General features: G+C 45.4%; 1 protein-coding gene across 1 annotated transcript; it reads left to right on the top strand.

The window, feature by feature from the left end:
- Positions 1-1,009: 1,009 nt before the first annotated feature.
- On the top strand, positions 1,010-18,260 carry AIF1 (allograft inflammatory factor 1). Its single transcript, XM_060238218.1, has 6 exons — positions 1,010-1,137; positions 2,938-2,999; positions 8,547-8,613; positions 12,302-12,343; positions 17,884-18,046; positions 18,153-18,260. The coding sequence occupies exons 1-6, from the start codon at positions 1,125-1,127 to the stop codon at positions 18,238-18,240; spliced, it is 435 nt and encodes a 144-aa protein (XP_060094201.1). The 5' UTR covers positions 1,010-1,124; the 3' UTR covers positions 18,241-18,260.
- Positions 18,261-23,773: the final 5,513 nt, after the last annotated feature.

Here is a 23,773-nt window from a genome sequence, read left to right as displayed (position 1 = left end):
TCCGCAGGGCTTACAAAACATTTCTTTTTCAGCTTGCTTTTAAGACAGAACCTGGCTAAACTGACCTGTAGCCATCTAGCCATCTTATGTATGATTGTGACTTATAGTATTTTATAGCACCTGTTTTATCTATTTTAATTAATTTATGTAATTGATTGTATTTAAAATTGTTGTCTACATTGTTTTATTTAAATCATGGTATTCCATGTCTGTGAGCCACCTTGAGCCCGCCTTTGGTGGGGGAGGGCAGGATACAAAAATAAATTTATTATTATTATTATTATTATTATTATTATTATTATTATTATTATTATTCCTCAGGATGATACCTAGTCCCACAACTCAGTGAAAAGTATCTGCCACTCAGCCACTACGTAGCAACTAGGAGGAGCATATAATACACAGCCCCTATCTCTGGATGATCTCTTCCAGAAGTTTGACATTCATGTTAAAAAGTAATACCAAATAAGAGGCGATGTGGAACATTACAAGACCTGTAGACTAGAGGCCACTCTGAAACCTACCTTTGAGGTAGGTCTGAAACTACCGTAGAACAGTGCCTCCTAATCCCAACCTCAAAAGTGATCCAGAAGGATACCTTGATCGATGATATCAAAAGCTGCCAATAAGGTTATCAGGTCCTCCCCGGCCACTGGCGGAGGATGGGGTATAGTCCTCCTTACATGGTTTCTTCTCCCAAGTCACTTTCTGAACAGCTGTTTATAAATATAGGTAACTAGCATAGACAACTTGAAAGAGTCAAAATGTGAAGCAGTACAAAGGAAGCAGCTTATCCTAAGCGTGGCCGTTTTGGTGTCCCTCCAGGTTGCTCTTCATTGCTCGAAGCAGAACTGCCGCTTTGCTGGCTGCTGAGCAGAAAAATGACTTCCTCCCACAGGTTATGTATTTTGCCTCAGAGCCACTCAAAATATTACTCCTCTTCTCCACATGGTAAAGCGTCAATGAACAGCCATTTCTCAGAACAAAAGAGGAAGTAGCAACCCCCTACATATATTCAGAGAGAAAGAACCCAGCTTAAAAGGAGAGCAATCCGTCAGCAGTGCCACGGCTGGAGCACATACAGTGTTCAAGATTCCAGGGACAACTAGAAGAAAGGAGGATTGATGAATCCACAAGGTACCTGGCTGCTTGGTTATACAGCTTATGTTGTCTCTGCCTTCTGTCTGGGGAGAAAACAGATGTAAGGAGATAGACTATAGCAGACATGTTTTTAACAACAGTTCTGTTGCAGGGAGCTAAATGGGGAAATTCAGGGGAACATCAATGGGAGTTGTGTGGTTTTCCCTTCACAACATCCCCATGAGGTAGGTTAGACTATGAGATAAAGTGAATTGCCCAATGAAAAACAAATACAGACAAGCTTTTGTGCTGGGTGGTTTTCTTTGCTTGTTGAAATTTGAAGAAATTTAAATGAATTACAGTGCATTCCTAAATGGAGTTACAGAATTCAAAGACTGATTGCTTCAGTAGCCATAGAAGAGTGTAACTTTGCTTAGGACAGCACTGTTAGAAGAGACGAGTGAGCATCTGCAATTTTAAACCTCAGGAGTAACCCCCTACCACCTGTTTTCTGATCCCCACCCGACTCAACCCAGAGATTGTGGAAGACCCCCCCCCCCCCCAAAAAAACCCTCACTTATAGTTTTATATTGTTATCCTAGCAAATTTATAGTTAAAGCAGAGTCAAAAGAAGAAAGGCCTTGTCCCACCCCCCCAGTGTATGTTCCTCGTCTCTTTTTCCTGTTACGGGTTTCTCAGATGTATATCTTTAAGGGGAAATTATGGTGGCCAGTAGCTTTTCCACCAACTAGGTAAACCACTTCCAACTGCATCCCATTCAGGATGGCTGCAAACAATTGGAGTTGGGTGGATTGTCAGGTACCCCCCAGTCACCAGTGGGGGGTGGGGTAGGTTGCCTGATCCAGGTTGGGAAACTCCTAGAAATTTGGGAGCAGAGCAAGGGAAAGACAGGGACATCCAGGGCTTTTTTGATAGCAGGAACTCCTTTGCATATTAGGCCACACCCCCTGATGTAGCCAATCCTCCAAGAGCTTACAATAGACCCTGTACTAAAAGCCCTGTAAGCTCTTGGAGGATTGGCTACATCAGGGGTGTGTGGCCTAATATGCAAAGGAGTTCCTGCTACAAAAAAAGCCCTGGGGACATCCAAGTATCTATGTTCACCAGGAGAGCTGACCTCTGTAGATGAGCTGTAATTCTGGGGGATCCCCAGGTCGCACCCAGAGGTTGGCATCCCTTGGTGGGGTAGAAGAGACACCGTCTTCTCCAATTACAGGTCTCTTTTCAGATACCTCAGCTCTGTGCCCGTCTCCCAAATCATGCCTTGCAATGTTATAGGGATGCCAGCCTCCAGGAGGGGCCTGGTGATTCCCCTGGAATTACAGCTCATCTCTAGACTACAGAGATCAGTTCCCCTGGAGAAAATGACTGCTTTGGAGGGTGGACTCTGTGACATTGTACCCCACTGAGGCTCCTGTCCTCCCCAGGCTCCACCCCAAATCTCCAGGAGTTTCCCAACCTGGATCTGGCAACTCTACCCCACCCCATGCCCCACTAGTGGTCAGGGGGAACCTGGCAATCGTATTCATAAATCCCCCTTCCATTGGCCCGGCCCCACCCCCTCATTCCAGTAGCTAACTGTCTGCCCCATTTCCTCATTAGGCAGAAAAGCTCAGAGTCAGGAAATTTTGTCTACTTCCTCTTTGGTTTAGCCAAACAGCACCAAATATAACACATGCTACAGAAATGAAGCCCTGGACAGGAAATGGCATTTGCAAAGAGGAAATTCAGAAACTAGGACCCTCCAGAGGAATGCAGTTGGGTTGGGGGAACAGGAAGTCAGGGGGGCGGGGAGAGTCTCAACATGCCCATTAATTTTTTTCCCCCATCTGCCAGGAGGAAAGGCTTTTGGGGTGCTGAAGGCCCAGCAGGAAGAGTTCCTTGACTCTCTCAATAAGGTAAGGAGGAACGAAGGCAAAATGTAACACGTTGATAACTGGGGCCAATATTGAAGAATTCTTGCTGTGTTTGGTCCGAACATGCCTCCCCCCGCCCTCCCGAGTCAAGTTCACGGAAGGGTTTGCAAAAGAAGCCACCTATGGACTGCATTTGAACATATTGAACATATATGAACATATGAAGCTGCCTTATACTGAATCAGACCTTTGGTCCATCCATTCCGTTATGCCAATAAAGGTTTTTGGAATGGGAATTGGACAGCGCTTCCACGGAGACAGATCAAGTGGCAATCTGAAAAACTGGTGTGGAGTTTGGGGCATGTCTATAGCAGTTTGTCAGTCTGTCTGTAGCAGTAGAAAAGAGCAAGAGTCTGTTTTAACCTTCCAGGACGTTCAGTCACTGACCTAACAGCAGGGATCATTTTATAGAAAAACAGGTGATGGAGCTCATCCAGGGATTGTTATGCAGCTGCACATACTATTCAATGGACAAGAAGATGGAACTCTCAGAAAGGTTCAGGAGCTGTGCTCCTGTGAGCTCCCACTGAATCTGAGGCGTGCCTAAGAATAACAGTCCTTACAATATAGTGGGTTTGATGCATAAAGGAGACACGGTTGCAGTGATCGTAGCTCTCTTTATTGATTACAGCATAGTACCCGCTGAACTAGAAGACTGCCGATTTGGGCCAACTTTATACAGACCTGAGTTCCCGTGCTAGAACGCCATTGGATCGTTTGAACCAGCAGGGGCTCCTGGTTGGCCAGGGCAGCAGGGATTTGGATCCTACTGCCCATTGTTCCAGAGTCCCCAAACTCAATCCTCCAGGCTCCAATGAGCCAAGCAGAAACACGAGTGGGGAACATACACATTAGTCTACATACATATATGAACATATATGAATCTGCCTTATACTGAATCAGACTCTTGGTCCATCAAAGTCAGTATTGTCTTCTCAGACTGGCAGCAGCTCTCCAGGGTCTCAAGCTGAGGTTTTTCACGCCTACCTGCCTGGACCCTTTTTAGTTGGAGATGCCGGGGATCGATCCTGGGACCTTTCCAAGCAGATGCTCTACCACTGAGCCACCATCCCTCCCCTAAATAACAGTTCTCACCTACATAACAGTTCTCTTACAAAGGAAGTTCAAAGGGAGATTAGATAGCGAGTCTGCTGAATAGCAACAAATTATGAAGTTCAAGACGATGCATCCTCCTGGACTGAATCGAGACTTAGGTTTCCTGTCTCATTACCAATGCTGATGTCTCCACACCTATTTTCCCCTCTGCATATTGCACTTAACCCAGTCTCATTTGCTATTGTCATTCACTTGCTATCGTCATTCGCCTGCTAATGTCATTCATCATCTGAAATCAGTTCAGTCTCCAAGATGTAAGGACAGGTGGACTCACATTCTAGCTGTGTCTGAAGAAGTGAGCAGTGACTCATTAAATTTCATACCCTGCCATAAATTTATTAGGCTTTAAGGTGCTACTGGACTCGTGTGCTTTTCTACTGCTATGGACAGCACTGACTGACTAGCACTTGAGTTGTCGCCATGGTGCCAAGAAGTCTTGGGTGATGAAGATGGACAAGCATGCATTCCCCAATCTCCACACAAGTTTTTCAGATTGCCACTGAATAAAGATATAAACAGGTGGCATTCTAGCAGGTGCTCCTTTGCATATTAGGCCACATACCCCTGATGTAGCCAACCCTCCAAGAGCTTACAAGGCTCTTTTTTGTAAGCTCTTGGAGGATTGGCTATACCGGGTGTGTGGCCTAATATGCAAAGGAGCTCCTGCTAGAATTCCACCCCTGGATATAAATAAGACAAATGCACATGTGGTTTCTGCCAAGTCCTACCTCTGGTACTGCTGGTCAATCCTGTTTAGTATTATCTACCCTGACTTGCCACAGCTCATCAGGATTTTAGGCAATCTTCAGGACTGTCCCAATATCAGCTGCCTGAAATCCTTCTGGTGGGGATGCCAGGAGCATTGCACATACAAAGCATATGCTTTTCCAGTAGGGTTGCCATCTCCGGGTTGGAAAACTCCTGGAGATTTTGGGCATGGAGCCTGAGGAGGATGGTGTTAGGGAAGGGGAGGGGCTTCAATTACTTATAGACATACAGTCCACCTTCCAAAGCAGCCATTTTCTCCAGATGAACTGATCATAGAGTCGGAAGGGACCTCCAAGATCATCTAGTCCAAACCCTGCACAATGCAGGAACTTCACAAATACCTCTCCCTAAGTTCACAGAATCAGCATTGTTGTCAGAAAAGCCAGAGACAGCCACAAAATGGCTACCGTGAAAGTCCTTGTGCTGTGGTGGCAGCCGTTGCCATAGCAACAGTTTTAAATATCTACTCAGCCAATCAAATCTCTGCTGGCCAATCAGAAGCCTTGCAGGGCAAAAGTTCCACCTGGCCCTACCCACCTTCTAAAACCACTTAGCAGTTACCAGGAAAGGTTTTGCCTTTTCAGTTTTATAATTTTTATTGATTTTAACTACAAAAAGAAGAAGCATAAGCATAGCTACATAAAAGAGGGGAAGGGCATATACAGGATGGGAAAAGCAGAAAAAGAGAAAAGCACAAATATATCAGTTATAATTCTACCTCCAAATAAAATACCCAATTCGTTCTACCTGAAAGTATAGAGTTCTCCATGTAGTTTACCATCTTCATCTTTCATTATAAAACATTTTTACTGAACTATTACTTGCAATACAAGTCTAAACGATTCTTCTTCAACACAAATAAGTATAAAAAAATCAGAGCAATCTCAACACTGAACTGGCTGATTTAGCTTAACCATGTTGAAAACACAGACTATTTTGTTAGTTTAACAAAATCCTCATTAACATAAACACATAAAATTCATATCTTTATCCTTAACAAGCTAAAAAAAATACAACATAGTATTTTGTCTATTTCAATATAAACAGTTTCTCCAGGGGAGTTTATTAAAAGCAAATCTGCCAGATTACAAAATAACTGTGCTGTCTGCCTTTTTAACAATTAATCCAACTCTTTTATCCCTATTGGCCTAGAAAAAACAACTTAATGTAACCCAAAAATAAGTCACATACCTGTTCTTACTGAGAGCTCCATACCCAAGTACTCACAAAGATAAAGACATTTCAAGAGACCCTTCTTACTAAAAAGAAATCTATCTCCTGATTTATAACTAAAATGCACCTTCTCTCTCCTTAATACAGTTAAGACCAATATCTTTATCCAATATCTTTATCCTTAACAGGCTAGAAATAGAACACAATAATTTATCTATCTTATTATAGATAATTTTGTCAAACAGACATATTAGAAGGAGATCTACTAATTTACAAAATAATTTTGTCTACCTTCTTAACAATTATAGACTAATTTGTAGGATTACCCATATCGATAGCAAACATAAAAAGCTAGTATCATTATCTGTTAAAGGCAAGTTTACCAATTAACCAAATAATTATGCTGTCTGCCTTCTTAGAAGTTGATCTAGATTAACTATTTTTACATAAAATTCTTTTCAAAAACTTTTTAGTCCTTTAGCTTTTATGTCCATATTATTCTAGACAAGACAACTTATTATAGTCCAAAAAAAGAAAAAAAAATCTCACTTAGCCTTCTAATATCACATATCGGATTTTCTTGCAAAGTCCATATCCAACTATCCACAGAGAGAGATCTAGTTCAAGAAACTCTTCTTTCTGAAGGATTTCCACATCATGATTTTCTGGTTAAAATGCACCACCTTACTCCTTAATGCAGTCATCCCTCTTGAAGAAAGTGGGAAAAATTCCACAGCCTTTGTTTTTCTTGACATAACTTCAGTCAATCTCCATTTCCAGTCTCCTTTTTTAACTACGCCATAGGGTTCCATTTTGATTTTCTTTTGTTCATTTCCCAATGAGTCACTCTCCCATTTCAATTCTACAGACGTCACCAGGTTCTCTTTAGCACTCTGCTCATGTAGATTTGAGATTTTGCTGACTTTCAGCACAAAAGCTCCCATTTGTTTCTTAACCAACTCTGTCAATAAACCAAGATCCTGCTTCAGAGAATTCAAACTGCTTAAAATATCTTTTTTTGTGGAAGATTTCACTTAGCAAAGCCATTTTTCTCTGTCAGCAAACTCAGTCCATTAATCCAAATTGAAAAGTAGTTCAGAGTCCCAGATAGTCCGTCCTTCCCCATCTCCTCCAACTGGAGTTTTGAGTGTTAGCATATTAATTTCAATCAGACGACAAGGAGAAATCCCTCTAACAAGTATCTCATTTTGTTCAGACCGTATTGCACCTGAATAATAGTCTCTTTAACAAATATGCAATTATAATCTGGGTCGATTTAAGTATCCATATTCAGGTTAATTCAAATTATTTCCAGTACTTAAAGATGTTCTTTAGCTTTTCGAGGCCTCATTCACAGGGAAATTAGAGGTATCGACCTCTTTCCCTTTCTTTAAACTGCCCGTTTATTGAAATGTAAAATAACCCCATTAGCCATTGGCATTGAAAGCACACTTAATTGCTACGTAGAATTGTCATGCTTGAGGTAGAGAAACGATAGATCAAAAGCTAATTGAAGAGAAAAGAAGCAAGCGATTGGGCTTTCACCTCTTGCTGCTGTAATGGCGATCATGATGGGGGGAGCTTCGGGGCATACAGAGAGAACAGGAACAACTGCCATTGCGCCCCTGTCTTGCTGTAAAAGCCCCACGCTGAAAGGAGACTCCTTCAGGGCCTCTTTGAGGATGTCACATCTGTGGCACCCCTCCACCCGCCTGATTCAGAGGGGCCGCAGGCAGGAGAACCTGTGGACCCTGCTGAGATCAAGGCGATGTAGCCCGGAAGTCACCAGAAAAGGTTTTGATAGGTGCAACAGCAGTGCCCATGGGCACCATGTTAGGGACCCCTGTTCTAGGCACAGTCAATAAGGTACACAAATTCAGAAGTGTGATCTTACATTTGAAGTGAGTTAACAATATCATCCTAACAGGACTGGATCTACATGTTTTTTGAGGGGGGGGGGGGCAAAATTAAAAAAATGATACCCCCTTATGGGTTGATTCTATCTCATGGGCCCATAGAATAGAATGGACTCCATACCCAATTTGGCACATACACCCTTTGGTGGCACCCGGGCCAAACGCCCCCTCTGCCCCTCCCTAGATCCAGTCCTGCAGCCTAAAAAGAATTACACCCTACTAAACCCATTCAAGGGAGTAACTAGGATGCCATTAACAGCATTCTTTTATGATGTCCTTGAATACGGGCATAGAATCAGCAGCATACAACTTCCACCCTTCCTTGGCTATTGTCTGACCTATCCACCCATTCATCTTATACATTTTTTATCCTGTCCTCCCTCCCAGCAGCTCAGGGTGGTATACACAGTTCTCCCTTCCTCGCAACAACTCTGTAAAGTAGGTAAGGGGGAGAAAGAGAGTGAGGCCCATGGCAGAGCAGAAATCTGCACTTGGCTGCCTCAGATCCTAGTCTGATCCTCTTAACTATATCAGGGGTTTCTCCTGTCTTTTATAGGAATTCTTGGATGATCCCAAATACAGCACAGATGAAGACCTTGCTGAAAAATTAGAAATGTTTAAAAGTAAGTGGCATCGATGAAGGACTGGATGCAATGTTAGTTTTCTCATTTGCTCTGAATGAGAAGAACTGAGGGCGTTTTCGCACTTACCTTAAGCCGGAGCGACGTCCCTCTTCACTGCGCAGCGTCTGCACGGTTTTCGCACTAATTGCTGCGGAGCACCTGGAAGAGCCGCAAAGTCCCGCGGCTTTTGCGGCGCAAATGTAAACCGGTTTTTGGCGGTTTACATTTGCACTGCAAAAGCCGCGGGACTTTGCGGCTCTTCCAGGTGCTCCGCAGCAATTAGTGCGAAAACCGTGCAGACGCTGCGCGGTGAAGAGGGACGTCGCTCCAGCTTAAGGTAAGTGTGAAAACGCCCTGAGTATCTTTTAAAAGATGTTGTATTGCTACCAGAGCCAGTAGGCCCCTCAGATGAGTGCCTCTGAATGTATATATGTGGCATCAAGTCACAGCTGATTTATCACAACCCCAGCAAGGGTCATTCAAGGCAAGTGAGAAGCAGAGATAGTTTGCCATCACCTGCCTCTGCAGAGTCTTCCTCAGCAGTCTCTCTTCCAAGAGTTGACCCTGCTTAGTGCCCGAGATCTGACAAGAGTGGACTATACCACATCCTGGCTTCTAAGCAAATGAATAAATAAGCCTAAATTTCTAGCTTAATTTTGTTCCCATGATGCTATGCGGCTTCTTAAATTTGACATAGCTTACTACCTACGGCAGGGGTCTCCAACAGGAAGTTAGAAGTGGATGGGCAATTTAACTTACACAGAAACTTCCCAGTGGGTCACTGCCCAGGAGGGTCACAAGCAAACAGCCAAGCCCCAGCAACTCTGCCAGAGTCTCAGGCGTCAAAGGTTACCAGATACTCCCTGGCAACCAGCAGAGTGACTTACTGGGAGCAAATAGAGGCCTAGACCAGCACTGCATCATCACTTCTGCTGTGCCCTGGACGTGTCATCATCACATCGCTGATAATGAGGGGCCACTCCGGTATTTGGGCAATAGCTCTATGCAAGGCTTTTTTAAAACAGGAATGCACAGGCTTGGTGTCAGGGGGTGTGGCCTAATATGCAAATATTCCTGCTGGACTTTTACTCCCAAAAAGCCTTGTGTGGAACAATGGTGACATCAGGGGCTGTGGTCTAATATGCAAATGAGTTCCTGCTGGGCTTTTTCTACCAAAAAAACCCTGACTCCATGATAGAAATCATTTTTTTTACAGTTGCCAGATCCCTCCTAGCAACTGGTGGGGGATGGGGGGACTTTCCAGGAGAATGAGAAAGGCCCAAGCCACCTTGACAGTGTCACATAGGAAGTGATGTCATCATGCCAGCATCTTCTGGGTGATGCTCTGGTGTTTGAACAAAAACTCTATGGTAAAACCAGCTTCTACCACAGAGTTTTTGCTCAAATACCAGTGTCACCCAGAAGTCACTGCTGTGATGACATCACTTCCTGTGTGACTCCACAAATGTAGTCTGGTCTGCCTTCTTTCTCCCCACTGGCCAGCAGATTGGTAGCTAAGGGCAGATCTCCATTGGGGGACTGGCAACCCTATTTTTACTATAGAGTTTTTGCATAAATACCATGGCATCCCCACATTGCTGGTGACGCAGGCCTATGCCTCCTTTTGTTGCTAGTAAGTCCCCTGCCAGCCAGCTGATTGGAGCTGGTGGGGGAGCCCCAGAACAGGGGATCTCCCACCCCAGCAGAGGACACCTTACAGGTGTCTAGGGTGGCCACTGGCAGGGGATTGGGGAGGGGAGGGTTGCCAGCTAGAATGGGAAACTTCTGGAGGCCTGGTAGTGTGATATGGGAGGACAGGGACCTCAGTGGGACACAATGCTCATTGAGATTCCACTGGGGCAGCCAAGTTCCCAGGCTGGGCAGGGGTTCTCCCACCCTGGAGGTTTCCAACACACTGGCCCACATTGGGTCAATGGGGGGATCCTCCCCCGACATCATAGCAAGATGATGTCACTTGCCAGTGATGTCATCGTGCCAGTGATTTCCCACGCCAACCTTTCTAGGGCCTACCAGGAAAACTCTATCGTTTCCCCGGACGCTCTAGCAATTTGGGAGGAAAACTCTATTTCCTCCCAAATTGCTAGAGCATCCGGGAAAACCATAGTTTTCCCTGAAGCTCCTAGAGTGGCCGGTGTGCAAGATCGCCAGCACGATGACATCACTTGCAGGTGACATCATCGTGCCACACGTGCTATAAAACAGTCCCCTGCCAGAGGCCTCAGGGGACTTCGCAACCCTAGGTTCCACCCTCCAAAACAACCATTTTCTCCAAGGAGATGAGCTGTAATTCCTGAAGATCCACAGCTCCCACCTGGAGGCTGGCATCCTTACCAGCTGATGCTGTATATCCTGTGTACAATTCTGGTCACCGCACCTCAAAAAGGATATTATATCATTGGAAAAAGTCCAGAAAAGGGCAACTAAAATGATTAAAGGTTTGGAACACTTTCCCTACGAAGAAAGGTTAAAATGCTTGGAGCTCTTTAGCTTGGCGAAACGTCGCCTGTGGGGTGACATGACAGAGGTTTACAAGATTATGCATGGGATGGATAAAGTAGAGAAAGAAGTACTTCTCTCCCTTTCTCACAATACAAGAACTTGTGGGCATTCAATGAAATGGCTGAGCAGTCAGCTTAGAACGGATAAAAGGAAATACTTCTTCACCCAAAGGGTGATTAACATATGGAATTCACTGCCACAGGAGGTGATGGTGGCTACAAGCACCGACAGCTTCAAGAGGGGATTGGATAAACATATGGAGCAGAGCTCCATCAGTGGCTATTAGCCACAGCGTATTGTTGGAACTCTTTGTCTGGGGCAGTGATGCTCTGTATTCTTGGTGCTTGGAGGGGGGGGGTGCAAAGTGGAAGGGTTTCTAGCCCCACTTGTGAACCTCCTGATGGCACTTGGTTTTTTGGCTACTGTGTGGCACAGAGTGTTGGATTGGATGGGCCATTGGCCTGATCCAACATGGCTTCTCTTATGTTCTTATGTTCATGTTTTTATGTATGTCCTCCGCAACCCAACCCTCCTACTGGTTGCCAGGCTGAGCGTGGTAACCCTAGGTAGCTTACCTGCTGCCACAGAGTAATTGGTGTCACCCCCAGGAAAAGGCTGTGAAAAGGGCTGCTCTACATTTTTGTTGTTGTGTTTTGAAACAGTTTTTATTCCATAGGCTTGTTCTCTGTGCTTCTTAGCCGATGGCTTTATTTCTGGAGCTCTTCCTCATCCCTTTTCTGTTTGTAGGACAGTACAACACTTGGTAACATGCGGGAGGGTGTGAGTAGCTTGGAATAGTTATCATTCTGCAGTACTTCTCATTAAATGAAAGGTTAGCGACCCCAGCTTAGGGCCTTGGCATGACTTAATCAGGCCACTCGCATAGATGGTTTTTCTTTTGGGAAGGATTAAAGAAATCCACAGAGGGCAGGCACAGCAATAGCTTTTGGAGATAGGAATGGAACTTCTGTGTATAGATGCTGTAAAGTATCAGATGCTTGGGATGTCCTTCAGGAGAGTGGAAGCCTCCATCACACTTTGATTTTGAGCATCCAAGGGCTATTTAACAAGCCATAGTTCAGTGCCAAATGTCAGACTAGATAGGTGCTGTATGTGATCCGGCCAGGCAGCCTTTGCGTTCTGATTGTTAATCTGCTCTCTTTTGCAGAGAAATACTTGGAATTTGATCTTAATGCGCAAGGCGACATTGGTGAGTTATGTTTGTGTGTCAGGTTCATTCTTGTTTGTGCACATGATACTCCACACAGCATCTGTTCCTGCTCTTTGGCCAGAAATGGACCCTCAAAGGCCTGCAGGTCACAGATAGCTCCAGGAGCCAGTTTGGTGCAGTAGTTGAAAGTGGTGGACTCTAATCTGGAGAACCGGGTTTGATCCCCACTCCTCCACATGAAGTCACCTTGGACTTGACACAGTTCTCTCAGAGCTTTTCTCTCAAGAGCAGTTCTCTCAGAGCTCTCTCAGCCCCACCTACCTCAGAGGGGGTCTGTTGTGGGGACAGGAAGGGAAGGGAATTGCAAGCTGCTTTGAGACTCTGAATTAAGGGCAGGATATAAATCCAATCTCCTCTTCTTCTTCTTTCCTCCCCAAATCATTTGATTCAACCCTTGGCAACTCAATTGAATTTATTCAAGCTAAACAAGTGTACCCTGTTTCCTTCATTAAGGAAAAAAGAAAGATGCCCTCCAGTCATGATATAGTATGAAATACAACTCTCATGCTGTCTGAGCTTGTATACTCCTTAACTTTCACTTCTTGAAGGCACTCTACTGTATTATGGAGGTTTGCAACTTGATAGAAAGACTAAAGAGTAGGTCATCAAGTCTGAGACCAACAAAGGAGAGATATGTTACTGGCATCCAACATGCCCTTTTGTTTTATAGAGTATTGTGACAGGTTTTTGTACTCTATTGCTGTCACAATACTCTTGCCCTGTCTTGGGGCCAACATGATGGAAAGTGTGATCAAGTTGCAGATGACTTATGGCAACATCAAAGGGTTTTCAAGGCAAGACAGGAACAGAGGTGGTTTGCCACTATCTGCTTCTGAGTATTAACCCTGGAATTCCTCGGTGGTCTCCCATCCAAGTACTAACCAGGACTGACTAGCTTAGCTTCTGAGCAGTGTTCCCTCTAAGCTGAGTTAGTGCGAGCTAGCTTTCAGTTTTTTAGCCTCTGGCTCATACATTTTTGTCTCAGCTCAGGAAGGATGACCTCAGAGTAAACTAATTTATGCAGTAGCCAAATCACTCGCTCACAACTCACAAATGCCGGTAGTGCACAAAATAAAATTTTTGCTCGCAAGACTCCACAGTTTAGAGGGAGTGTTGCTTCTGAGCTCTGATGAGATCAGGCTAGCCTGGGTCATATAGGTCATTGCCTGCGTTCCCTCTAAGCTGAGTTAGTGTGAGCTAGCTCAGTTTTTTAACCTCTGGCTCACTCATTTTTGTCTTCGCTCAGGAAAAATGGCCCCAGAGCAAGCTAATTTATGTAGTAGCTCACAACTTTAATGCCAGTAGCTCACAAAATAGAAATTTTGCTCACAAGACTTAGAGGGAGTATTGGTCAGGGCAGGGGCCAGTATCTACAAAGGTAAAATGATATGTTTGCATGCTGATCCTATGATTCATCTTACACCAAAAAAGGCTTCTGCCCATAAATTTAGGTGGGGCTAACTGGAATGGGGGGGGGGAGGTGGCCCTATGTAACATGACAAGCCAACCAGCTAGTTAGTCCTAAATTAATCCTAGTAGGCAAAAGAGAAATTGTCTTGTCCACCCAAAAGCACCATTTTGCCATTTTACCATGCAATTCTATGCACACTTGCCTGGGTGTAAGCTGTGCTGAATGCAGTGGGACTTGCTTTGGAGTAAACCTGCAAAGGCATGCACTATTGGCTTTATTTATTAAAAGGTAAAGGTAGTCCCCTCTGCTGAACCGAGTCATTACTGACCCAGGGGATGACGTTACATATGATGTTTTCTTGGCAGACTTTTTACGGGGTGGTTTGCCATTCCCTTCCCCAGTCATCTACACTTCACCCCCAGCAAACTGGGTACTCATTTTATTAAGGGGTGTATAATTCAGGGTGTAAGACTTATGTATCTTCTACATGCACATAATTTTGTACATACACATGGGGATATCTCTCATGTAACAAGTCATAATAATAATAATAATAATATAACACCACCACAAGCACTGGGACTGGTTAATTAAAAACCCTAACTTTCTGAGTACATTCAACTTCCATGATGTCAGGATTATCTTTTTTTGTCCAGAATGGATGGCTGTGAATTTGATTCTCATGTTTTAAAAAGCAGCCAACACTGCCTTCTCATGTTTCTTTGGTCATATACAAATTGCTGTACATGCTGCGGACTTTACACAGGTCATCTGTCTTCTTCTTACGTGTCCTTTCTTCTGTGATGCTAAAGATAATCATTCATTTTATGGGGCCAGTGTAATGGATTAACTGCTTTGTCTGAGATGACAAATGATGTACTGCTTCAGTCTTTTGGTGCAAGCTTTTCTTATAGCCACCCCAGTCTTGACATTCACTAGGATATTTGTAACATCCAGCTGAAACTAACAGTGAGGTCCTAAGCAGAGTTACACCCAGCAGAAACTCATTCGCAGATTAGGCCACACCCCCTGACATTGAGCCAGCCAGAACTGCGTTCCTGTGAATTCCTGCTCAAAAAAAACCCTGGTTACACCCTTTAGTTTGTGCAATGGTAGCTTCAAGATTAGGTTATTCCTTAGAGTTGCCAAACTCCAGGTGCTGGCTGGAGTGGACATTTCCTGGAACGAACGAACGAATGAATGAATGAATGAATGAATGTTTATTTACAGTCAAATACCATTATTTACAAGCCACAGGTGATTAACCATAAACATCCTTATTAAAACCACCAACAATATTCCAAAAAGTATTTGATCATAAAAACCTTCAAAATTTATAAGAATGCAAAAAGTCTAAAATAAGTCTAAAACAAGTCAAAAATGTCTCCTGGAATTATAAGGCAACAGAGCTCAGTTGCCCGGGGGGGAAACTACAGCTTTGGAGGGTTGACTCTATGGAATCTGATCTCCACTGAGTTCCCTCCCTTCTCCAAATTCCACCCTCAAATCTCCAGGAATGCCCTAAGCTGACGACCCTAATCACTCTACAAGCCCGTGTGGTGTAGCAGTTGGAGTAGCAGACTAGGATCAGGGAGATCAAGGTTCGAATCTGGTCACAAAAAGTTGCTGGGTCACATGGACCAGTTGCACACTCTCAACCTAACCTACCTCACAGAGTTTCAGAGGGTAGCCATGTTGCCATTAAAAGCACAATCCGCTACACATCGTCAGCATAAAAACGATCCATAAAACAGAACAGACCTTTAATTAAAAGGCTAGGTAAAAATACGCATTTTAGCCTGGTGCCTCCGTGGCGCAGAGTGGTGAAGCAGCAGTACTGCAGTGCTGTAATCTGAACTCTCTGTTCACGACCTGAGTTCGATTCTGGCAGAAGCTGGTTCAGGTAGCCGGCCTAAGGTTGACTCAGCCTTCCATCCTTCCAAGGTCAGTAAAATGAGTACCCAGCTTGCTGGGGGGGAAGTGTAAAAGACTGGGGAAGGCAATGGCAAACCACCCCGTAAAAAGTCTGCCGTGAAAAAACGTTGTGAAAGCAACGTCACCACAGAGTCGGAAACAACTGATGCTTGCACGGGGGACCTCTCCTTTCCTTTTCCTTTCCTAAATGAAACAAAAGTAGGTGCCAATCACGCCTCAAGGGGGAGGATGTTGTTGACTATATGTTTTAAGGGTTTAAATAGGTTCTTGTATTGGATCCATTGTTTTCACCCACCTCAAGCTCTGTCAGGAGAAAGGCAGTGTATATAATATATATAAACTCTGCTTAGGATGGTGCCATCATCTTTCCATTCTGTTGTTCTGCTAATGAAACTGATCATTAGCTGTGGCGGGGGTCCCCAACTTTTTTGAGCCTGTGGGCACATTTGGAATTCTGACACAGCACGGGGAGCTCAGCAACAAAATGGCTGCCACAGTAGGCAGAGCCAGCCACAAAACAATTACCACACTTTAACTTCAGTAACGCAGTGTAGCTCCTTGTGTCGTGGTGGCAGCTGCTGCCAAAAGCAACCTCTATTTAAAATCTGCACAGCCAATCAACTCTCCAAATCTCCAAAAATCAATCCAAAGCTTTGCTAGGCAAAATGAAGTAGGCCCCACCTACTTCCTAAAAACATTTGGCGGATGCCAAAAAAAGGTGTTGACAGGTGCCATGGCACCCCATTGGGGACCCCAAGACATGGTTTAACCTGCTGCTTATCTGTTGGGTTGCTGCTGAAATGGTCACAGACTAATGGGGAAAAAATCTGGATGGTCTATGGATGTAATTGCTTAAGAGTATCTGCATACATTACAAAGTTGGACGGGCAGATGCTGACTCTGAACTGTAGCTGAACAGATTCCAACTCAGTCACTGTATTCCAGTACCAAAACTGTGCCAATTCTGATTTTGTCCATTCCTTCCCTGGCAACAGTGTCAATAATGGAAGTAGTATTGCAGTGTTTCTTGTTTGGTTGAGTCTGTTGGAAGCATTAAGGCAACAACAGGCACTTCATGATCCTGTCTCATCTTTTGGACATGTGAAACTGTGAGCCATGTGTTACATTTTCCCCAGAGGATGTCCCCAGTTTGGGTGATATATTAATCTTCCATGCTTCCCAGGCATACACAGGGCTGATACAGATTGGGTTTGCAGCATGTGGAGAGAGGGAGCTTAGATTTCCCCACCAGTGCTTCTTCTCCAGTCTAAAACAGCCCTATTTCCCAATTGCAGAAAACCAATTAGTACCTCATCAGCACACATGTAAAATCTACAGAAGCATGTACATGAAATCCTGAAAAAACTGTCATGCCCTGCCGGATGGCCACTGTTTATTGCACTGTGCTTAGCCATGGAAATAAAACCTTACAAGGCAGCACGACTGTAGCAACATAATTAACTACCAGTACAGCTATGTTTTCCCATGTGCAGTTATGATTGGTGTCTGATTCAGGCAGATGAATATTTACATCCTGATGCCGGCAAGCAGGGGTGGAATTCTAGCAGAAGCGCCTTTGCCTATTAGGCCACACACCCCTGCTGTAGCCAATCCTCCCAAGAGCTTACAAGGCTCTTTTTTGTAAGCTCTTGAGGATTGGCTAAATCAGGGGTATAGCCTAATATGTAAAGGCGTTCCTGCTAGAATTCCACCCCTGCAGGCAGGTGATGTCAATGAGATCCACTTCTTTGTGGGTGCTAGAATAGCTGTGTGACAGTTGGTCTTGATCCAAGAAAAGCTGACTGCAGTTCATGATGGCAGTTCATAACGATCAATGTAATTGAAAGCTGCAGCACTGGAAGTATTGGTCCCAACCTTTGGCAGATGAACATCAGCTTTGGTGTCTTTTTAGCAGGGTAGATATGTAGGCACTGCTGCACTATGAGACATCCGAACTGAGTTTATGCAGGAACTCACAGGAACACAGTTCCGACTGGCTTGGTGTCAGGGGTGTGGCCTAATATGCAAATGAGTTCCTGCTGGTGTCCCTGCAAAACAATGGTGCCATCAGTGGGTGTGGCCTAATATGCAAATCAGTTCCTGCTGGGCTTAGGGAAAGTATGGACAGCTAGAACTTACTTGGCATTGTTCTTTCCTTCCCCCACCATTCCAGATATCATGGCCTTAAAGCGCATGTTAGAAAAACTGGGTGCAGCCAAAACCCACCTGGAACTGAAGAAGATGATCACGGAAGTGACAGGTGGGATGAGCGAGACCATCTGTTACCGGGACTTCGTCCGTATGATGCTGGGCAAGCGGTCGGCAATCCTCAAAATGTAGGTGTCACTTACCTCCAGTTCCCACTCCCCAGTTGCAATCTTCATCCCCTTTCGCCCCCCGCCTTTGCAGATTGACATGTCCCCCTTCCTCTTCTTTCTGCAGAATTCTGATGTACGAAGAGAAAGCCAAAGAGAAAGATGAGAAACTACCCGGGCCCCCTCCCAAGAAAATAATTGCAGATCTTCCTTAAAGGTCCCTGCTTTGTTTGGATCGATTGACATGCATCAGATCACTCTGCTCAGCAAAATTTCGAGCCCTCCTCCAGCCTCAGAAGCCTGGGTCCAGCAACAGTGCTCAGAGAAATCGGTTCTTTTTACTCCATCCAGACCACTTAGCTTAAAAGAAAATTGGAACTCTTGCAAGAATCAAGAAAAGTTCTCAGGACCCATTTTCTGTTTCAAGGAAGAGTAAAATAATTTAGAGCAATGACCCCCCTCCAAAAAAAATGTTGTTGGCACTATCCTTCCATTCTTGTTAATGCTCACGTTCAGGGCTTTTTTGTAGAAAAGCCCAGCAGGTGCTCATTTGCATATTAGGCCACACCCCTCCTTACAGCACCATTGTTTCACACAGGGCTTTTTTTGTAGGAAAAACCCTGCAGGAACAATTTGCATATTAGGCCATACCCTGTGATGCCAAGCCAGCTGAAACTGCATTCCTGTGTGTTCCTGTTAAAAAAAAAACGCTGCTCATGTTAACCATTAGGGGTGCAATCCTGTTCCTTAGCATATGTGATTGTATCCCTACAATCCAGTTTGTTCCAGTTTGTGAAACAGTTCCCCAAAGAGGCAAGCAGATTTCTTCTCCGACCTCAACCCCCACATGGCTCAAATCCTGCTTCTGCTGAGAATAGCCCACACAACATAACGCAACGAGGAATGGGCTTCTGTTAAAAAAAGGACAGGAGACAGGGTTGCCACTTACCTGGTATCAGGGCTTTTTTTTGTAGCAGGAACTCCTTTGCATATTAGGGCATGCCCTCCTGATGTAGCCAATCCTTCAAGAGCTTACAGGACTCTTAGTACAGGGCCTACTGTAAGCTCTAAAAGGATTGGCTACATCAGGGGGTGTGGCCTAATATGCAAAGGAGTTCCAGTTACAAAAAAAAGCCCTGCCTGATATGGATGGGCAATCTCCTGCCAATGCTCCTCATCTCCTGCACCTGCTCAGTGGAGTGGCAGGGGAGAAGTTGGGGGGAGACTCAGCATCACATGGTGCACTGACATCACATCTGGGGGAAAACCTTCCTACAAGATTCCTTGATGTGACAACATTGCTGCTGGGTTTTTCACCCAGCAGTGACTTTGACCCATTGCGCTATGCTCCCCTCTCTGAATTCCATCCCCAAATGCTCCCCGAAGTAACCCTAGTGGGTTATTGCAAAAGTAATGTGCCTGGAGGCAATGGAGCAAACAGGCAGGCCTATGGGGAGGGGGTGGGAAATTGCCTAGCTCCTATGGGAAGTATCTCCACAAACCGATACCCATGTGTGTGCTCATGGTAGGGAAGAAACATTGCCACCTTTGACTGGTTTAATCCATAGAAGAATCAACCCCAATGTTAATCAGTCACAGAAAGCAAACATTAATAGGTGAAGAGCACACCTTGTTAAACTACTTTGTTTCTGGTGTGTTACTGAACAAGAGAAAACAAAAAAGGTTTAAAAGGGCCTTCCTTCTAAAAAGAAGCAATAACTTTTGCTTATTACTTTGTGAATTATCTTAAGGTAAAACTAGACAAGATGCTGGAAGATCCATGAATGGACCTTACCAGTTTTTGTTTGTCTGTTTTTAGGGCAAGCTGGAGTCACACTGTTACTTTGCCTTTCCTCCAAGGAGCTCAGCTGACAGTTCTTTCCTCCTCCAATGTTAAGGTAACAACAACCCTGTGAGGTAGGTTAGTCTGACAGAGCATGTTGGCCCAAGATACATAGCTGAATCTCAGGGGACCTGAATCTGGGCAGGTCTACTGAAGTGGGCAACTACCTGGGCACAGGACTTCTGGCGGGACTGTCGGTGACCCCACTATGCACCACCCTGCTACCTGTACATGTGCCTTTCCCTCCACCTTTTCCTGCCAGTGCACCACTACCCATGCTTCCTACTTCCCAGCACTGATGGGGAAACAAGCAGGTGATGCAGAATGGTGGCATTCCTGGCAACCACAGCTGCAGCACTGCCAGCTGAATGTGCTAGTCAGTCCTTTGGGGAAAGGGCATGAATGTGATGTAGGTGGCTATGAGCACAGGCGGTGGGAGGGCTTGCAACCAGGGGAGGGATGCATAGGTAGAACCATAGGAGGACACACAAGTGGGCGAGTTCAAAGGGGGGCCTGACGGCAAGCCCGTAGACAGGGCCACTGGGGCTCTGCCCCCCTTTTGGGTTTGCAGTGCCCCACCCAGCGGCGTCACTAGGGCGGGGCCAAGGGGGCCATCGGCCCTCCCCCAGAGCATTCTCATTGGCCCCAGGCACTGACCCATGGTCCCCCCAAACAGGAAGGGGCTGGCCCTGGGACTAGAACGCTGCTGCTGTGTGTGGGCTGGCCGGGATTCTGAAACCGGGGCCGCGCTGCCGCCGGCTCAGCTAAAAGCATGTGGGTGAGTGGGGGAAACTTAAATGCTGCAAAACTGGTATCTTGGATTACGGATGAGGGAGGGGCCATGTGAAGTGGGCGGGGTTGTGTGCGGAGGGGGTGACGCAGCCCTCCAAAAGGGGTGATGCCCAATGGGGGGGGGGTGACTTGAATCAGTTACACCCCAGGGTGCAACCCACCCTAGTGATGCCTCTGGCCCCACCCCAGCAGCAATCTGCCTGCTCTTGAGGCTTAATTAATGAATGTTCTCCCTGGTGCCCCCCTCATCAAAAAAAATCCTGGCTATGACCCTGCCTGAAGGAGGCTAATGATGGACTGAAGGGCGCCCCAAACCTAGAACCATCACCAAGTCAAGGTCTGCCAAGTCCTACTCTGACTTCCTAACCACTATACCACATTACTAAAGAGCACTGAACAAAACCTACCCCTGATCCTATCCTGCCCAGGCCTTTATTGGCTCAGGCAGGGTGGGGGGAGACAGAAACAAGACTGGATCCAGCCAACCTTTTTTCTCAGTCTCTTCTAATTCCACACCCCCAATATGTCTTTTGTCCATGAATGTTGTGTGATCCCCAGTGTCACCTTTTCAATGGTCAAGAGATCCTTTCCTGCTTCTTGCACTAGACCACTGTTTCCCATTTGCTGGGTCAGGACCCCGTACCGGGCCATGGGTCACAAGAAAAGCCAAAGCTAGCCCCGCCCCCAGCAAAGCATGACCTCTGCTCTGCTTCCTTCCTTCCACCATCTCTCTGTTGTGCAGAGAAAAGCAAGCCTTGAAGACTGACACAGGCTGCAAAGGCTGAGCTCCATTTGGCTTTCTTCCTTCCCCCATCTCTGTGTTGTGCAGAAAAAAGCTAGCCTTGAAGACTGACACAGGCTGCAAAGCCTGAGCTCTGTTTGGCTTCTTTCCTTTCCCTGTCTCTGTGTTGTGCAGAGAAAAGCTAGCCTTGAAGACTGACACAGGCTGCAAAGCCTGAGCTGTGTTTGGCTTCCTTCCTTCCTTCCCCCGTCTCTGTGTTGTACAGAGAGGAGCTGAGCTGCCTCTTCTTCCTTCTCCCCCTCTCCCAGTGTTTGAGAGAAAAGCTGGCATCCACTGGCACTTTAGATCCATTAAGTGTTCTTCAAGGTATGAGCTTTCATGTGCCTTGCAGTATGTTCTTTTGGGGAGATTTCCCCGGGAGGCCTGGGCGGCAAAGAAGGAGTGTGTGTTTTTTTCAGCCAGGAGGGGCGGGGAGTGGGCATTCCAGTAGCAATTTTTTTTTACCAAACAACCCCTGGACAGAATTGTTACTGGCTGGGGTAATCTGATGGTGAGTAAGGCTTTTTTCCCCTTTGTCCCCCCTTCTTTCTTTTTCCCTCTGTAATGGATGCTCTGTCTGTATTCTTGGTGCTGGGGGTGGAGGGAAGCAACATTGGGAGGGCTTCTAGTGCCCTGACCCCACTGGTGGACATTCTGGTGCTTTTTGGGCATTGTATGAGAGAATTTTGGACTGGATGATCCACTGGTGTGATCCAACATGGCTTCTCTTACGTTCTTTCTTTCCATGTCTTTTTTTCCCTTTCCTTTCATTCTTTCCCTTTCTTTCCTTCCATTTTTACTGGATGAAACTTTTTTGTTCATCATACTGTTGTTGCAGACATAGGAGCTCTGTAATGAAAAATTGGCACCCCCAGTTGTAGCCAGCTGGCCTTTCTATGAGATTTCTGTGTGAGTGAGATAGTTAGAGGTGTGGGGCAGAAAGAGATTTTTGGAGATTACTACTGTATATCTCAACACCGGAAGTGATGGTACTATGAACTTGGCACCATTTTACTGGTCCTGCTTTTAACAGCTGTCTGACACCAAAATTAAACTCCTCCTGTAGATATTAAAAAGGATGAAGAAGTTCACTGGCTAAATATCTGCACAACAGGTTGCTTTTAAAGGCATGGGAAACACAGCCAGTAAAAAGCTGCAAGCCCCTCATAAGTATTCTTTTGGGGATAACTGCAGAAAAGCTTGTATGAACTTTATATAACTTGAAATTAATTCATTAATTGCTGTACAATTCTCTGCTATCTTTCACAGCAATTTCCCAGTGTTTCAGCAAAGCAAAAGTATGAAAAATAGCTGTCAAAAGATTTTCTTGAAACCAAGCAAGCTTGGTTGTAGCTTGAGGCAGGGTTCCAGTAGTATCAGCTGAAGGAAGGACCTACTAAATGTGTCAGCATATTTTGAGGTACAACAGCTGCCAAGGCCCAGTGTGGGTGGTACACAGCACTGGCGTTCCTGATGGCAATGGCAACGGCATTTCCAACTGCATACACTGGCCAGTGCTGTTGAGGAAGGGGTGTGTAGGTGGTGTAGGCAATTGAACATGGGCATTAGGAGTGCTTGCAAGCTGGAGAAGAACACACAGATAGGTGCATGCAGGTGTGAGGGTGGAAAGAGAGGACCCTGGGAATGTATGAAAAAGTTGCAGACCCTCCACTTTCCACTCCCGTTTTGGCTCAGCATGAGTTTTAGAGAGATTTTTCTGAAAACGAAGTTACTTCAGAAGAAGAGGCAGGTTTGGGGGAGTGCCCTGGAAGTAACATCACAAGAAAAGGTGGAGTTTTGGTTCAGTGTGCCCTGGAAGTGACATCACTTGAACCTTGAGCTGGAAGTGATGCCATAGGAAATTACATAATTCCTATCTCCTGGCTCCACCCAACCCCGAAATTTTAATGGGCCACAAAGGAGAAGTGTAAAAATAACCGGTACACAGGAAAGAAAAGTTTGGGAAACCCTGCACTAGACAAAAAAATGAGTTAGAGCCAACACAGCAAGAGGGAGCTAGTCTCCCCCCCCCCCATTGTCATGGCTAATAATGGCATAGTATGCGGGTCCAGTTTCAGCTACAACGCCACTTGGACTAGCATGCTGGAAAGAGGATTACACTGGCTCTGAATACAGAGGTTCTATTTGGTCTTCCCAGCTAAAGTCCCCTAATGAAATCCTCCATGAAATCGACTAATCCCCTTTTAAAGCTGTTGAAGCCTAGCAGCCATCTCAGTTCCAAAGAACAAGAGAGAAGCCATGTTGGATCAGGCCAATGGCCCATCCAGTCCAACACTCTGTCACATAGTGGCCAAAAAAACCCTACCAGGTG

The sequence above is a fragment of the Heteronotia binoei genome, chromosome 5, assembly GCF_032191835.1.
Source record: "Heteronotia binoei isolate CCM8104 ecotype False Entrance Well chromosome 5, APGP_CSIRO_Hbin_v1, whole genome shotgun sequence".
Taxonomy (NCBI): Eukaryota; Metazoa; Chordata; class Lepidosauria; order Squamata; family Gekkonidae; genus Heteronotia; species Heteronotia binoei.
Note: the sequence above shows the minus strand (reverse complement) of the source record. Positions and strands in the feature narration are given on the sequence as shown.